Here is a 17,499-nt window from a genome sequence, read left to right as displayed (position 1 = left end):
GCTGGAACAGACATTTCTGCTGGAGTCAGGCAGGTTCTTTTCCAAGCAAACCTGCACTGGAACAACAGAATTGGATCCCAGCCCAGAATGACCCTGTGAGTCTCCTCCCTCCCTGGGCAAGTTGTGGTGTCTCTTGGTGAGCTGAATTTTGTCCTGTCCTTTAAAGCAGCTCCTATGCCACTGTCAGATCAGTGGAATAACAAAAGTGGAGGAGGAGCTGTGAAATCAATTGTCACAGAATGTGAGGCACCTCCAAGCCCTGCAGACAGATTAGATGTGGTTTTCCTCAGAACTGCCTAAGGTGAGGCTAAGCTGCAGCACTGGTGGTTGGACTGGATGACTTCTTTGGGTTCCCCCTTAACCTTGTATTTCTCTGATTTCTCGGGGGCTACTGAAAAGGGATTTATAATTTCCAGCAGGAGGAAAGGGCAGTTTGCATCCTGCTGTACTTGCTCAGCACAGAGAGCAAGCCATGGTCCTTCACATGGAAACCACCTCCTCAGCTCTGAGCATCTTTCTTCCCAGCTAGGAGCTGGTTTGGCTGTACCCAGCACTGCTATTCTATCACAAATGGACCAGGACAGATTCACTGATCAAGGCAAGTACACAAAATATAGAGATATTAGACAACATAACAGCAAGATTATAAGCAGATTGTTGACCTTTTCAACTCATTAAAAAAGCCCTTTAACAATCAAGTACCCGTTTATTCAGCACACACCACTCATCTGTCAGCCTCCTGTGAGCTATTTATGAATGAGGTTTTCTGCAGCATGACCTTTATTCTGACACCAGGGGTGGAACTGAGCACAGCAGTGATCTCAATCCTCAGGAATTAGGTTTTTTAAAGGGATACTGCCACGATAAATCCTACCTGAATTTTTTGATTGGAGACTGCTTTTCCTGTGCAGTTGCAAGGTGCCCGGAATAATAAATGGGAAAAATCATAATGTTCCAGTTTGTTGAGAACCAAGTCATGAAAAAGGGACAGTCAAAGGTCTCAAAAGTGATTTTGACAAACTGTGTGGTCCCAACCCAGGAGGAAGAGACGGACAAAATGATCAGGAATCTCCAGATTAGCTTGAGAAATGTGGATGTGCAAGACTGGCATCGTGTCTGTCCTTCAGCTTCTTGGCTGCTGCTCTCTGTGTGCGTTTGTGCTCCTTCTTCTCCTGAAAGAGAAAAGAAAGGAAGAACAGAAAAAGAGTTGTACATGTAATGAAGGCATTCAAAATAATTCTTGGCAAAACCTCCCATTCTGGTTCAAGTCACAAATCATCCCTTGCCCTCTCCCTGTAACTCCTCTATGTCCCATAAATACTGAAATCCTGCACAAACGTATGTTAATAATACCAACTCTGTCACTTCAAGGAGGCAGAACCAAACACAAACACAACAGTGAGGGCTGAGGTAACAGCATTACAAATAAGCTGTTGTCACTGTTTGCTTTATCAGCCCTTCATCCCCTCTGCCAGCAAACCTCCAGAATAAAATGTTACAGAGGCAAATTACTGTGCATGTGTGCAACAGAAGAGCTCTCTGAGCCTGCAGGTCTGGAGACAGCACCAAGTTCTTATTCCTCAACACTTTAACTCCACAACCACTTTTATTTACAAGCTGGGATGGGGAGGAAAGAAATAGTTTGGTTTTATGTACCCAAGCAGAGAAAGGCTTTTTGCAGTCAGGTTGGTGTACTTACATTTCTGAAGTTAACAAAGGAAACTGGACAAAAGTGAAGCTTGGCATGCCTAGAAATAAAACCTCTGCACATCAACAAGGAGCAACAGGAGAGCTGACATTTCCCATTTCAGCACAGTGTTTTGAGGTTTTTTTCAGTGGTTTTCAGACCTAAGTGCACATTTCCTAACACAAGTGGGGAGAATTTAATCTCACTGACTGGTGCCTTGCTCTCCAGACAGATCTCCCAGAGACACAACCCATGACCCCTGCTTTGCTTTCCTAGACCCCAGCTGAAAACAAGGAGCACTAACACTGCTGTCCTGGGAGCTCACAGGGCAGCAATGAGCTCCAACCATTCACCCTGTCTGACCACATCACAGTCTGGGAGAAGAAACAGGAAAATCTTCTAAAAATCATGGCCCGAAGCTATTCTTAACTACTCCCATCAATTATCAGCCACATTAATACATGATGTGATGTACAGAAGTAACAATATGATTTTGAGAGAAGTTACAGATGCACTGAGTGAGAGCATACTATGTCCTATAGCCAACTTTTATGTGACAGAGGAATCCTTTCACAATCAGGAATAATTTCCTTTCATATTATTGGTTTTGCTACATTAGCCATAAAGAAATGTCAAACTGGGGTTCTAAGCTATTACTGTAAACAAACATTACACATAAAAAAAGATTTATCATAGCAGGGAATGCTATTGATTTGCTATTTTTGATTTGGAATCAAGAATTTTCCTAACTAGGACATGGAGCTTTTTGCAGTTGGAATTGTGTGATGTGTTTTTTTCCTAAAAATAATCTGTATTCAAGGGCTCCATTGTTTAGTGGTGAACCAAGAATTTAAATAAAATTACAGGTTTATTAAAAACATACAGAGGATAATCAGCCATGGGTCTGGAAAGGCAAGCATCCTTTTAGCATTTTCCTAGGCTGCTGAGAGAAAGTAGATATTTTTTACGGTACTAATAATGACTGACATCTATTGAAAGGTAAATTATAGTTTATTTGCAAGTTAGAATGGCTTAAAAAGAATATATTATAGTAGCATCAACTTGCAGGTCTTCCTGCCAAATAAAACTACCATGCAATTAGTCCTTTTTCAGCTACCACTTAAAATAATCACACAATGATAGAAGAATAAAGCACTTTTAGCCATGCTTTCTATTTTCCAATTACACAATAATGATGCAATTGGTGACATTATGCATGACACCAGCATCAGCATTTGATTTGGATGTTACAGTCCCAGGTCTGAATGTCAGGGAAAGGCACAGAAACACACACTTGTTGCAAGACCTACCTTGGATTTAAAGACTGCATAAGTTTTAGCCTGAATAAATGCACAGTGGGGAGCTGCTGTAAGTTTTTAATCAGTGGGATTCATCCCTTGTGATGCAGTTAGCAGATAACAGTATATTCAGGATGAACATGTTGTCTGGGGCCCCTTTATATTTAATGATAATGGAAATGCATGGTGAGAGTGGAACTGATTCCATCCTCATATATCTACATCTATCTACATCTAAGCTCACTGGAGGCACTTAACTCTAGACCAGATATTTGCAATTCACTTCAGTGAAGTTGTGATTGATCCCCGTGACAGAGTAGCTTGACAGCTGCTTTCAAAATCCATGGGATGTGCACACCTAATTCCTGGCCAAAGAATCAAAAGGACAAGATAAGAAATAGATTTTAAAATAATGACAAGGAGTGAGCCACAGGGTGAGCAGGCACACAGTTCCTATTAAAGAGGTTTAGGGATTTCCAAGTCATGGAGCAAGCACTTGTGTTTAGACACCAAATGATAATGAGGAGAAAACAAGCTGATCAGCCAAAGTGGCTGGGAGACAGCATTTTACAAGTGGCAAGGTAGCAGAAATCCTTGGGGTCTGCATTTGGATGGGACTGGAACAAACCAAGAGACTTATCCTGGGAAGAGCACAGAAACAAGGCTGAAATGACAGGTAAGAATGCAGATCACACTGCAGCTGACACAGGGAGGTGGCACTGGCCAGTGGCAAACTGTGGAAGTCAGTGAGCAGAAACAGCCCTGCATGGTCCTTTGGCCCACAGTGCAGTTCTTACTGACAAGATGGTCACAGAAGAGCCTTTTGCTTGCAATGTTCAGAGGAGTGAGATGAGGACAATCAAAACCTACAGCTTTTCATCAGAACTCTTCTGGCTATTTGGCAACTAGACCCCAGAAAATGATATTCTTTGTATTTGCTTACCTATTGGGTCAGTCCTAGTTAGACTTCTCTGATGAGGATGTGAAGATCAGGATCAAAAGGGAAATTAAAAAATAAATGAAAAGTAAGTGTTTAGAAGAGTATGATGTCCTAACACTACTCAAGTGGCCTAGAGTCCTTTCTTGGAGAAGATGGATTCAGATTTTAGATGTTCCTTAGTGCCACCATGCACAGTTGTTTCAGCCTGATATCTGGAAAAATGAGATTTGATTTTCTGATTTCTTAGCTATGATTAGATTTGATCTTAACTGCAAGATGCTGCATCAGCTCCTAGCAGCAATGATCACCTCCAATACTCTTCTGAGGCTTTCCATCAAGAGAGTACTCCTGGAACATGAGATCCCTCTGTTTTCCAGCACAAGGAGAAAATGTGTGACTCTTGCTGCCATCAGAAGTCCAGTGACAAGAGAAAGTTCAGCTCCCCCAGGTCCAGAGTGCAAGGGACATCCAACCTCTTCTTCCTCCCCTTTTTGCTCACAATAGCTACACAGGCAGTCTTCCAAAGACTCAGGCAATTAAATAATTTCCTTCCAAAAAGCTTGGACAGTTAAATTATTTCACTCATTTAAAGTTTCTCCTCAACAGTGTGGTTTAGCAGACTCACAAGCCTGTGGCTGCACATTGTAACTGTTCCCATCCCATCCCTGCAGCTGCTGGATGGACGCCATGGTGAAGAGGTCAGCGTTTACCACACCTACAGTCTCATTTGAGCTAAACTCCTGCAGTGAAGTGGGTGATGGAAGCCCTGACAAGCAGCTGATGATGATCTGAGCTGTGATGGTCTTCCCTAGAAATCATTCCACCTGCTGCTCCTTCTCTTCCTCTTCATCAGACCATCCATGGTATGATCTGAGGTCATCACTGTCTTTGAGAAGGAACTCCTAAGCATGTGGCCAGGCTGAAGCTGAGGAGACACAACCACCCTGTGAAACCTAACTGTGTGCTGGGCTTAACCAGCTCTGAGGATCTTCTGTGCCTTGTGCTGTGCCAGGCACCTCATGCACGTCGTGTACCCGTGAACCTCAGGCTCCTCCCATCCGTGCCACCTTTCTGTCAGAATTCAGGACATCCCTCTGGCTGTCCTGGATTGCTCGAACCCTGCCAAGGGGGCTCAGAGACCTTGGCACAGAGCCCAAGACACCTGTGATTTTGATTATGACCCATGGAAAAAATTACCAACCTTATATGAGGATCTGCAAGCCACGAAAGTCTAAGCAGAATAATAATTAGTTTGTCATGGGGTGAAAAATAGATTTTTGGGGTTTTTAGAATGGGGGTTCAGGAGGCAAGATGGAGGAATCTGGGTGTGTCCAGTCTTTCTCCTTCTTCTTCTTGGCCTCCATCTTCTGCTGTGGTGCTGGCACTTTTGGATTGGTTTAGAGTAGAAGCTCACTGTCTAACATAGGTGATAGGTATTGGGAAGTTACTGTAAATAATGTACATGTAGTTTTTAGTATGAAAAGATAACTCCGCCCTGAGGGTGTCAGTGTGCCTCTGTCTGACCTGTGAACGGACCTCAGCAGGCCAGAGAAAGAATGTTATAGATAAGAAACAATGAACAACCTTGAGAACGAGACCAGAAGAGTTCTGACTCCTTCTTCGACTGCCGGGCTGGGAAAAGAGACTTTCTAACACATCTCAGGGTCACTCTGACCAGCAGAAGTCCCGAGACCTTCCCGCTCACCCCCAGGCTCAGGAAGGACTGCACGGGGCAAACCAAACCTCAGCATGCTCGGGCCCTGCCCCACCTCTGCAGAGACAGAGGGAAGAGCCAGGAGTGTGGCTGTGGGTTCCTACCTGATCTGCTCTGCCTCTCGACTCTGCTGTGCCGACAGATTCCCGAGGGACTTCGATTCTGCAGCTCAAGAATGGGAGCAGCAGAATCTTCAGCAACAGATAGAGGGGAGAGCTGCCTAGTCATGCCTCTGTGTCTGCTGGGGCAGTTGCCTCCTGGCTTGCATTGGATGGCAGATGATCGTGAGGCACCTGAGAAGAAAGAGTTTTGCATCAGTTTTGTCTGGAAAGTCCCCGGAGGAACGCGGGGCTTTCAAACAGGCTGGCAGTGAAATGCACACAAAAGGCAGAAAATGCACGTTTCAGCTCTGCTCAGGATAAAGCAAATAGGTGAGTAAATAAATACTTAACTCTCTCCCCCCTTATAGACAAAAAGGTGCTGCATGAAAACCAGTCTTCCCCCTGAAGAAATGAGAGCCCCATGCTGCAGTGAATTCTCAGCCCCACGGCTCCATCCGCAGGGCCTGCACAGTCAAAGGAATTTGTACTCACGTGGGGCCCTTCCTGAGCACTGACACTGAATCAGGCCAGAGGAGAGCTCAACATTCCCCCTGAGCGTGGGAAGGAGGGCTGAGGAACCACTGCCTCCCTCCGTGCTGGGAGCCTCCCTAGAGGAGAGCTTCCTCTTTCCATCCTCCAGAATGATCCTTGGGACTTGTATGGAATGAAGCCATGGTCACTCACAGGTCTTTTGGATGAAGATTTCTGCTACAGGACTGAAGATGACAATTTTAAGCATTTACAAACACCAAATCAGAATCTCCACATCTTCGGAGAAGTTGCTTTTCCTTCCTCTGCTACGTGCAGACAGCTCCAAGATGAGACATTTCACACGGAGGCTGGGCAGAGGTTTGAGGTGGCAGAGAAGCCCCAGGTCCCAGAAACACCAGATGAAAAATTTTCCAATGAGTAGGACACCATATTTAATGAGTAAGATCATGAAGGGCTGGGTTAAGGATCAGGAATCAACAGCAAGGAGCGCAGTGCTGGAATCCATCAGTGTGACTGGTGATCGATTGTGCAAGGACTTCCAAATTTACTGAAGGTATCTCTGTAAGAGGTCAACACATGAGCAGCACAAGAGAGTCTTCTTCTCCAGCAGAAAGTCAGGATGACAGGCCATTCTGGCAGATCTAAATGTGTGTTCATGGCCAGCTGAGATCACCCAGTGCTTGTTTTGCAGATGCTATTCCAACTGGTGACCATCCCACCTAAACTTGTGGAAGATACCCACACCCAGAGCAGCCACAGACCTTGCTGTGACTTGGAAGGATTTAACATGATAATCCCAACTACTTCCTATTGAAAAGAATACAAAAATAGACACAAACCCCATGTGTAACAACTGTGGCAGAAATCCCAGAGGGGAACATTCTTTGTTGCAACATGAGCCATTCCAGTGCACTTTGAGCAAAACATATCAAACTCAACTACTACCTGAAAGTCTATTCCAAAGCAAAGACTCTATCCAAGATTCAAGAATTGAGACAGGACTCTTGCCAGTGGGTTCATGCAATCTTCCATGGACTTAAAGGTGTGTTGGGTTCACCAAGTCTAACAAAGACTGATGTATAAAATATGGAATTATACAGGGGGGAAAAAAAATCATCTCTCAGCCTATTTAGAGCCTGCAAGGTTTATTTTTACCTACCAAGTAGAAAAGTGACTCAACCAGGAGCTGACCCCCTCCAGATGATCTTTCTCAAGATGCTCTTCCCTTTCTTCTCTGTCCATTATGAGGGAACCCTGACTCAAGGGGGGCACCCAAGTTTAGATTCCAACTGATAATAAAGTCTTACAAATCCAATCAATGCAGTAAACAACCCACCCCCTATGACAGCAGACCCACAAACCCACTTTGAAAAATTAAGACCTACATGATGAGAAGCAAGCTAAGCAAAGCACTGTGTTGCCTCTCTTCAATTTTTGATGAGCATTACTTTCTCAAGAGCTTTCTAGAGCCTACCGGATGTTTTCAGACCTTTAAAAAGCTGTTCACCTTCACAAATTTACTTTTTAATGGAGAAAAATAATGCTCTAGCAGCCACAGAACTCCCTGCATGACTTTGTCCACTTATTTCAAAACTCCGTGAGCTATCTCTCCCACCAGTCAAACAAAAATAACATCACCTACTTTGTAAGATTTAGTAAACATCTTGCAAGTTACTCTTATGAGTTACACTTTCATTTGTCATCTGAAAATTAGTCCCAGCCTCCATGAGGTTAAGCAAATCACTACTTTGGGGTGAAATGTTCAAAAAGGCATTTCTAATTTTTCAGGTCCACAACTTGAAGAGGTTTTATTTTCAGTAAGTGTTTGCCAGCTGCCTGTCCTTGGAGAAGAAGCCACTGAGGTGGCTGGCTCCACATCACTCCTCATTTTGATATTTAAATCATTTAAAGAGATTTCTTTATGTTGAAAGATACGTGTTATGTCTCCATTCAGATTAATTTCAGAACAAGATTCACATTATACTCAGCAGAAGTCTAGCAGGTGACATACAACCAAAATTTGATGGAAGCCTATTTTTCCTCATGTGCAAAAAGAGCTCTGAGTTATTTGTATCTGATACAACAGAGAGGTATGAATCTTCTTCTGTGCACTGACAAACCCAGCAGGTGAGACCAAAACTGTAATTCAAGAGATTGCATTAAACTGAAAGTCACTGCTTGATTTACTGAATTCCTCTTCCCTTATACCTGAAGCAATCAGACAGCGCAGCCATTTATCAATATTTCATTGTTACAGCTAGAAAGCCTGGGACACCTAATGCTGCTCAATCTGAACATATTTTAAGGGTATCTGTTGATAGGAGAGGTGAAGAGATAAATGCTGGGCTCACTTTCCAAACCTGGAGCCAGCAGCAGGGACAACAAATCACCATTGCCACAGCTGAGCAGTGAAACCTCCCAGGTGCACAGCGCTGTCCCGTGGGAGAGGAAGGGAAGGCAGAGCTCATGGAATTCTGGTTCCCTGTCTCACTCCACAACTTTCAGCTGTGGAGCAGGGATCTGCTAAATCCCTCCAAACAGGAAGGGAAGGGAAGGCAGAGCTCATGGAACTCTGGTTCTCTGTCTCACTCCCCAAGTCTCAGCTGTGGGGCAGGATCTGCGAAGTCCCTCCAAACTCGGAGGTTTCAAGAGCAGCGTTTTCCACTGAACTTCCATACAGGGAATAACAGAATCACAGAATGGTGTGGGTTGGAAAGGAACTTAAGATCATCCAGTTCCAACCCCCTGCCATAGATAGGGACATTTTCCACCTGGCCAGGGTGCTCAAAGCTTCATCCAACCTGGCCCAGAACAACCACCCTGAGCAGAGATATCAACATAGGGTGGGACGTGTTGCACAGTTTGTGGCTTTAGCAGGGATGAATCACAGGCTGAGAACAAAACTACATTTTGGGCATCATTTACTATCTTAAGAGCGTGCTACTGGGAGAGATTGGGAAAAAACAAATAAGAAAAGCCTTGCCAGACTGTCAGATCTTGCTGCTGGAAGTGTTCCTTGGAGGTTGTAACTGAGTGCCAAAGCAAGACCCTGACAATAGGATTGACCAAAGAGGAAAGGGAGAAATGGAAAGTGCCTCACACTATTGTATCCAATACATCTTAATGCACCAATGGATTATTTTTCATTATTGGATTTTAAAAAAAAATCCATGCTCTTTCCCATTTTTTTACAATTGCTTTAGTAATTGTAAAATTTTTTTTACAATTTTTTTTTTACAATTACTCAGTTTCTTAATCTGTTTCAGCAAATCTATTTCCTCACCCTGTAAATGGAGATGCTTTATAGCTTAAGAAGTAAGGCCATTTCTCTGCATACGAAGACAAAAGAGAAACCAGCAAAGGGAACACGTGGCTTTCCACATGACTCTAACGAAGTCTGTCCCCATCTTGCATTAATTAATATACACATATCCCAGTGTATATGGTTTAGCAAGGTAATTATGCTTGTGACTAACCTAAACCACGTGATTAATATCACTCAAGCCCAGCCTTTCCATGTTCTTTAACACCATCCTGAGTCCCAGCTGTGGGAGGAGGTGGCCCCATCTGCTGCTGCCATCATGTCCACTCAAGCCAGGAAGGAGAAGCACATGCTGGTCTTCAGAAGCATTTTCACCACCACCTGTAAACAATGCACAGCTCCCTAGCCCCTCTGAAAGATGCAAGCCACGACTTGTGGCTTTCTGCTCATGTCCAGGTTTCCAGAGGCTGCTCACACAGTGAGAAAATGTGTCCTTGCCTTGGCTAGAAAAATCCCTTTGCTATTTTCCAGGGGGCTTGGAGAGAAGGATTACACTCTGAGGTTCAAAACCAACTCTCTTCAAGTATTTGACACCTTTAGCATGTGACAGCAGTGCTTGGAATAATAAGAACCAACCCATGCAATTGCATTTGGACAATGGTCACACAGCTGCTACTAAAAGCGGATCATGGAATATCTGGGCTGGAAGTGACCTGCAAGGACCACGGAGCCCCAGTCCTGGCCTTGCACAGGGCAGCCCCAGGAACCCACCACGTGCCTGAGAGCATTGTCCCAGCGCTCCTTGAGCTCTGTCAGGCTTGGTGCTGTGACCACTTCTCAACCACACTCTGCAATGAAGATCCTTTTATAACATCCAACCTGAGCCTCCCCTGACACAGCTTCACACTGTTCCCTCCGTCCTGCATCAAATGGACTGCCAGTTAAATAACCAATTCTACACAAAAATGCACTCTTGGAACTAAATTCTATGGCCAGATCACCTTCGGATTGATTGTGTCCTTTTCTCTTCTTTTTTATCCAACTGCCCTGATGGAAATTTAGAACCTCTCAAACAGGTAACTGAATTCCCTTCCAAAAGCCATCTGTGCCTTCACGACACTGCATTACTGACACAAAGTGCTGGCTTATTTAGAGACAGCAACATCTGGCTTGATGGGATGTGCCAAAACACATTCTCTTTATTTGATTACACAATGAAATCGATGGTTAAATAGGTGATGGAAATGAGCTGAACAATTCCTGTGTGCTATACTCCCAAAGCCCTGCAGAGCACTGCTCAACTCTGGCTACCACCACAGTCAGGAGAGAGAGCAGCTTTGCCAAAAGGCCACTCAAGGCACCTACAATCTGCCTTTTACTCATTCAGAATTAAAATAGTCTTATTTTACTGTGTCCTCAAAATCCCCAGGAGCCCCAGTGTTCCCACAGCCTGTGCACGAGCTCCCCTTGAGCAGGGGAGGGCTGGAACCTCTCCCAGTGAAATTCTGCTTTTACTGACGCACAGCAAGGAGAGGATGATGTGAGTTTTGCAGCCAGGGATGCACATGGAAAGGGTGCTGAATGATGCTGGGAGAGGTGAAGAGAGCTGCTTCTGTCCATTTTACAACAAAACCTCATTAGGTTGGATTAGCCAAAGCTTTAATTGAATTGTTTGCTACTCTTAGCACACAGCTGGTAGCAGGGTATGCAACACCATCAATTCTCAGTGACTTAGGTCCATAGCTTATTCTATCCCAGCCACTGCCTGTAAAATCAAATTGTGCCCTTCACTGCACCGGTGTAAACCCACAGCACACCAGCACAACCAGCCCAGTGGTCTGGGCACACACTCTGACTAACTCCCCAACTTTTAATGTGTTCACAACCAGCAATGTGATCAGGGACGTGAAGTCATGATTGCATTTTACTAAAGCCGAGCAAAATCAAGAAAACAAGCACACATGCTCTGCTGGCAGTGTGCTACACAGGTTTGAGGAATAAGCATTTCTTGTCCAGTGAAGAAAATTCCTTCCAGCATGTCTCAGGCATTTGGAGATGATAATGTTCTCCATTTAAACATTGCAATGGTCTCTGTGTATTAGTAATGCACAGATGTCTGTTCAAAGTGATGCCTTGTTTATTTATTATTTGCTTGTTCTGGAAGTTTTCATGTTTGAAGGGGATGAGAAGGTTACAGGTTTTTTTGTTTACTTTTTTTTTATCCTAGGGGAAAAGATTTTCAGATTATAATGAAAAACAAATGACTCAGTGATGGCGTACAGCATTTCTCTTGTACTATGATTAACTATTGTCAAGAGCAGAAAGCAGAAAAAGTAGATATTTTTGTCGTGGTTTACTAGTGACATCCATCAGCAATTTCTGCCAATTATCTCTTCAGTGTCTGTACACAGCCCTCACTCCAGATCAGCAGACAGCAACTTTGCTTACAACCAGGAATCTCAACAACTTCCACATGTCCTCCCATCCTTGCAATAAAATTAACAAAGAGAACTTAAATTTCACATCCTTTAATTCACTTAGTGCCTGATCAAGGGATGTGCCACTCTCCATCCTTGCACCTCATAACCCTTCCAGAGGAGCTGTTCCAGCCTATTTTAAGGGGAGGGAATCCAAGTTAGACAGTCAAAAAAATCCTCCCCAGACCTGCATCTCCTTGGCTTTTTAAAGTGGAAAATAGTTGATTTCCCACTTATAAGTAGGAGATATAAGTGGGGAATAATTTATAAGTGGGAAATAGCTATATAAGTTGCACGAAGGCATCTCCTCACACATCCCCAGATCCCCACAGTCTCTGAGATGGGGCTTCTCTCAGCAATTGCTCCAAGTCTGATGCCTCTATATGCAACCCTGATAAATCCAATCCTCTAAATGCATTTTTCTGCACATCAGCCACATGTTGTTGTGCTGAAGAACCTGCTCTGAGGTGGAAGCTCTTGTGCCAACGTGCTGTGCAAGGTCTGCACCCAGTGCTGTGTCCTAAAGCCTCTGACCAAGGACAGCAGCACCAAGTGGATCCAGGCTGCAGCAACCCTGGTGTGCAATACCTGCAGCTACCAAAAAACAACAATAAAAACAGAAAAAGACCTTAGCAGGAAGGATGTGAACATGCTGCAGGGTGTAGGCAAGCTGTGGACTGCCTTTTCCAGAGCCCTGGAGCCCAAAGGCCACTCTAGAGGACTTCTCAAATTCTATTTTTTTTTTTGAAGTAAGTGGCTTCTGTATGTGTTGCTCTGGATCAAGCCCTTTCCTCAAAATATATAAAAAGAATTACTAGGAAAACCCCAAATTCCTGTTCAAATCTTTGTTCCCTCTATGTTTTATTGAAAATAGACTTAAAAACATGGAAATATTTTTTTCTCATTTCAGCCTGACTCGAGCAAATGTATCACTGCCTTTTTTTAAGCATGGACAAGGAATTCCATTGATCTGACACCAAAAATAACACACCAGCACCAATGTGGGAGTGTCAGAGCAGATCCTGGGAAAGAGGCTTATTTGAGAAGATCTGTGGTGGAACTGGCAGCTGGAATATGCATTCTGAAACAGAGGGGCTACTCACATTTGAAAGTTACTGGGCATGACAGCATCTTTAGAGTTTGAAGGAATGTAGAAGGGAGTGCTGCAAATGAAGAATGATTTTTATATGTTGAAATCAAAACTTCTACCACACACAATGACCTACAAAAAAAAATATTTAGAACATCCATTTGGAGCGGAATGTTTTGGACTGAATTCTGCTGTCAGAAAACATTGATAAACAATGAAAAACATTGAAAAACAAATGCTGTGTTGAAATCTCAGAATTAACCATGAGAGCTCTGGAGGCAGAACACACTGGCCTCCTGTGGGGAGGGGATGGACATGTCCTCCTTCAGCACAGAACTTTTCCCAGGTAAAGAGGGGAACAACACCAGAACTTAAGACCCTTTGTCTCCTCCTAGGATTTTATTTTAAGTTTTTGCTTCCATAAACACTCCTCTGAGACCACCTCAGTGGCAACTTCTGAGTGAGACCTTTGGGACTCACACTTTCAAAGGGATATCCTTTGCTACATCAGACTACAGGATTTTTTTTTCTCCCCCCACAGATATATCTGATCCAACATTAATTCAAGCCAATCTCAGAATCAGACCATCTTCCCACCACTCCATCACTGACTGAGCAAGATAAACACAAATCATTTGATTCAAAGCTGCACACCATCCCATAAAAACCCCCTCTGCTATAAATTTTGTACTGAATCGTATCAGATGTGCTTCCAATTGTTTTGCAATTTATATACTCTACTCTAAACCTAAAGGTTAACAATCTATTAAAAAGAAATCCTCTGAAAATTAATCTTGTCATGGCTAGAGTTTGGTGACATTTCCAAAAATCAACAGATAAACTCCCAGTTTAACTCTCACTTTTACTTTCACTGCTGTAACTCAAGAGTAGCTCCAGTGAAAGCCACGAGGCTGCTTTGATGTGAAGTTGTTGTGAAAGGAATTTACACCCACCACAGTCCAGATATCACTCACATGTACCTCATTAATAAATAATCACAATACAGCTTCTACTTTCAAGAAACACAGCCATAAATCCAGGCTGGTTCTCGGATGTCCCAAGACCCAAAACAGCAGCTGTGACACTGATGGGCAGCTCGGCAACAATTCGGATTTGGGGTTGTATTTATTTCCTACACAAACTGCTGCCTCTGCTGGGTGCCTCCAGGGAGTGATTCATCCCAGCTCCCTCAGATACCAATCCTGGCAGGTGAATCACCTGCTGCAGGTGCCCAGCTCTCCCAGATTGCTCAGCACTTGCCAAGGCTCAATTTGGATGGATATGGATGAGTCCAAAGCTGGCTGCCTCAGACTCAGCCCATGGCAGCTCTGCAGTGCACTGAGCACATGCTTCAACTTCCTTGCCTGACTTAGAGCCTGGAAAAGAACATTTTCCAGGTAGGCAGCTGGGGCAAAAGCAGGGATTTATCACTGTATTGCTGCATTTTGCAATCCCAGTAGATACTTCCATGTGTTTTTTCCACTGCCCTTGAGGTAATAGTTCTGGCAGGTCTCATCCCTGCCTGTCCATGATGGCATTTTTGGGATAGGTGGGATGGACATTCCAAGCAGTGTCCATGCCACACACCTGGCTGGTGCTGGGGAGCGGGGGCTGGCCAGGCTGAGGTGAAGACACCTTCTCAAAAGAATTTGGTGGCTGTGGTGCCAGCTTGGCACACACCTCACATCCTCCCACTCACCCATGTCCCACCACCCTGAGCAGCTCTCTGCTCCATTTCCCTCCACATGAGCAGCACTTTGGACCACTCATCTCCAAGCACTGAGTGTACCTTCCCTACCAAAGGAATCTTCTTGCCTGGATTTCACTCCACTCTCCAGGAGTCAGCAGCTCCTGTGGTTTTACGAGGAGGGATCCAGGAAGCCACAAAGCTGAACTGTGTGAAAACTGTGTGAAAACTGCCCACCCAGAGCCCACTGCTCCCCTGCTCTCCTCCCAGCACACAGCCCCAGAGCCCAAGCTGCTCTGGAATCTATTCCACATGACCCCCCCATGCTTGGGAAAGAAAGGGGGGACAGATGCAGTGCTTTTGGGAAGCTGGCTGCCCCATCCCATTAGGATTCTTTGGGAATTCATGCTAAATTATCTTTGCTGATCTGTAAAAACTGGCTGCACACACATTTAATGTATGGGTTCGGTATTAATTCAGCTTGGCCAGGTCCATCCTGAGCAAGAACCTTTCCATTTGCAGCCTGTTGGGTATGACAAGTGCTGTCATGTAGTCATTTCCAGTCTATTGCCCTTTCTTCCTATGAAGGCTGGATTTTCCCTCCCTCAGGAACCAGGCAGTGCAGTTGTGGCACTGCTGCTGCTGCCCAGGATGGACAGAAGGTTCAGACAGGTCTAAGAGAGGCACCTGGCAGCAGCTGGACTGGTGAAGATGAAGGCAACCATAGCTTGTCTTGGAGCCCTGTGAGGCAGGGACAACCTTTAACACTCTGCATTTCCCTCCAAGCGTGACACAAGCCTGGTCTGAGCCCTCAGGAAATAAAGAGCAGCAAATCACCCCATTTTACCAGCACAGCCAGCTCACCTGGCCCTAACACTGCTCCTAAAAAAGCAGGTGAGGGTATGAATCTCAATATCACACATCCTAAAGCCTGCTGCTGTGCACCAGCAATAAGCACTCAGCTCCTCCAACTTTCCTTAAGGCTTTTTCCCCTCAAGGAAGAAACACTTAGGTAACTACCAAGCCTGCAGAATTCTAAATATCACACACACAGTTCTGAGAAAAACAACACAAACTCCTGCCTGGTCCATCAAACCCCAGCCCTGTCTGTAATTGAAGGCAGCCTGAGCCAGGTAGATCGAGGGTCACGCTCTGCTGACCAGCACCGGACCGTGGCTCTTGCTTTGTTTTGCTCCTGGATGAATTCAACTCACAAGAAGGAATTATATTTTCATTGCTGGTTGGCTCAAACCAGAGACAGCGCACACACCTTGCAGTTTTACAGCTGTAGTGTCCCCACCACACACACACCTGGTGGGAAAACAGCTCATTTCTGGCACAACAAGCAACTTGGGGAAGTACCAGGCAGCTCTTCGGAACATCTGACACTGAGGATTATAAATGGTGCAGTTAAAGCCTGAGATTTCTACAGACATTTAAGTAAAAAAGTTTTTTGACCTCTGATTTATACAGCATGTACATTTTCAGCACACTGACTCTTATTTGTTTCACTATCAAGGCAGTCAAACCTCCTGCTGGACAACATCACCACAATCCCAGTGACTCTGAGGTGTGATGTGAAGTTGATGGGCACTTCTAAATGAACAAGGTCCTCGTGTCTGATAAAGAGCATACAAAAAAATTCCTAGTTTCTATCTTTCTGGTTTCTGTATTTCTGTGGTTTTTCTGTATTAAAGAATTGCTTAAGAGCTGACACTTCTGAAAATGAAGGGGAAGAAAAGCAGTTTAAGGGGACAACTGCTAAGCTGAGCTGAGGGACAGCAAGCACAAAAAAAGTTGGTGCCTCTGTCTTCACAGCAAAACCAATAAATCTAGAGCACCACAGTAAAATACTCCAGAAAAGCCAATAACTTTACATGGACCTAATTTCACATAATTTTAAAAGCCAGAATTGAAGTACAACAACTTTATCCGTCGTTCACATTTCAACATCAGTTTCTTCACCAGGAATCGTTCACACAGCAGCTGAACACAGGCAACAGAAATTTAACTGCCACTTATCCCAGATGATATTAAAGTGATAAAAATGCTATCTGAGCATTACTTTAAAAATACACACACAAACACACATATAAACAACATTCCTGTTACTCTGCACGGAACGGAGCAGGAGGAGCATGCGGAGTGAACTCCTGCCTAGGATGAGATTCACAAGCGGGAAAAAAAAGCATTTACCGTCTGGCACAGGCGAATTTAACTCGGAAACATTGTAAGATGGTAGCGGCGCCACTCTTGCCGAATGTTTCTTCATCCTCTGGAATTGCTCTCCTGCTCAGGCGCTCACTCTGGCTCACTCTGCATCGCCCCTGGTCCCGAGTACTACAGCAAACACGGGGCTATGGCTGGTGGCTGGATGTTGTTCTGGAGATGCTGCAGGAGCCTATGAGTACTGATTTGCTGTTTCCCTGGGAAACCATTTGCAACACGTTCAAACAATGCTTGACCCCTGCCAACACTCGTCTTTCATTCAATTGTGGAGCGCGGCAGATAAAATATAAATGTATCAGCGGCAGTGCCTCGCGGACTCCAAACCGCGGCAGCCCCTTTGCAGGAAATCGGGATTTCACATCAAATCTCTGCGCTGTGCTGGCAATGCAGACAGGAGATTTCTCAGACAACTGAGAGGGAATTATGCAATGCAATTTTCTGGTTCTTTACACTGTGACAATATACGGATGATTATAGTAATTATTTTAAGTAAACTTTGAATAATGGGACTCCTATAGAGCT

The 17,499-nt window shown here is 44.4% G+C and overlaps 1 protein-coding gene across 2 annotated transcripts in view; it reads right to left on the bottom strand.

Annotated features, from left to right (window-relative positions):
* Positions 1-17,499, bottom strand: part of SLC35F4 (solute carrier family 35 member F4) — a 118,087-nt gene that overhangs the window by 17,745 nt on the left and 82,843 nt on the right. The window contains exons 2-3 of one of the 2 annotated variants that reach the window (XM_014311886.2): positions 5,744-5,932; positions 875-1,172 (exon numbers count right to left, since the gene is read on the bottom strand). In XM_014311886.2, the coding sequence (XP_014167361.1) occupies positions 875-1,172; positions 5,744-5,932 (487 nt within the window). The remainder of the gene's footprint in view (positions 1-874; positions 1,173-5,743; positions 5,933-17,499) is intronic. The other variant, XM_031066290.1, reaches the window with a different exon arrangement.

This window comes from Geospiza fortis, unplaced genomic scaffold, assembly GCF_000277835.1.
Source record: "Geospiza fortis unplaced genomic scaffold, GeoFor_1.0 scaffold23, whole genome shotgun sequence".
In the NCBI taxonomy this organism is placed as follows: Eukaryota; Metazoa; Chordata; class Aves; order Passeriformes; family Thraupidae; genus Geospiza; species Geospiza fortis.
Note: the sequence above shows the minus strand (reverse complement) of the source record. Positions and strands in the feature narration are given on the sequence as shown.